This window comes from Sinocyclocheilus grahami, unplaced genomic scaffold, assembly GCF_001515645.1.
Source record: "Sinocyclocheilus grahami isolate Dianchi unplaced genomic scaffold, SAMN03320097.WGS_v1.1 scaffold10576.1, whole genome shotgun sequence".
Lineage (NCBI taxonomy): Eukaryota > Metazoa > Chordata > Actinopteri > Cypriniformes > Cyprinidae > Sinocyclocheilus > Sinocyclocheilus grahami.
In genome coordinates, this window is record NW_015513314.1 from 6842 (window position 1) to 7353 (window position 512).

A 512-nucleotide genomic window follows, 5' to 3' on the forward strand; every position below is an offset into this window, starting at 1 on the left:
ATTATAATAATAATTCATTTCAGTCAGTTTATTTTATTTCTAGTAAAAAAATGTTTAGCTTTAGTATTAGTTAACTATAATAACCCTGGTTTCTCTTTGATTATTAATTTAATTCATTATTAATTTAATTTAATATTAATTGTGTGATAGACACTTCTGATGCTGATGCCCAAAGCAAAATCTCTTTCCTGAAGCACTGTTTTACACACATTAAGGAATGTATCCGGGGTTTTACTTTAACAATATTTTATTTGCAGGATAAAATGACTGCTGCTGTGAAGGTTCTGCAATTTAAGCAGGATATATTCAATAAAGCAAGACAATCTTCAGCTATTACTTTGGAGCACATTAAGGTTAATATTATATTTAATCAGTTATTGCTTTTGTCAAAAGGTCAGTCAGTCGATTTCTTCAATATCAATTATTTATCTTAGAATCAGGCCAAGCGGGTTGAGAAACAAATGAAGGATGAGTTTCTCAAGCTCCATCAGTTTCTTTATGAGGAAGAAGAG

The 512-nt window shown here is 29.7% G+C and overlaps 1 protein-coding gene across 1 annotated transcript in view; it reads left to right on the forward strand.

Annotated features, from left to right (window-relative positions):
* The window catches only part of LOC107578501 (tripartite motif-containing protein 35-like), a gene marked incomplete at its 3' end in the record, with an annotated part of 5229 nt that extends 4720 nt beyond the window's left edge, over window positions 1-509 (forward strand). Inside the window, exons 2-3 of the mRNA XM_016264453.1 lie at window positions 258-353; window positions 435-509. Of these exons, the coding sequence (XP_016119939.1) occupies window positions 258-353; window positions 435-509 (171 nt within the window). The remainder of the gene's footprint in view (window positions 1-257; window positions 354-434) is intronic.
* Between the last annotated feature and the right edge of the window lie 3 nt (window positions 510-512).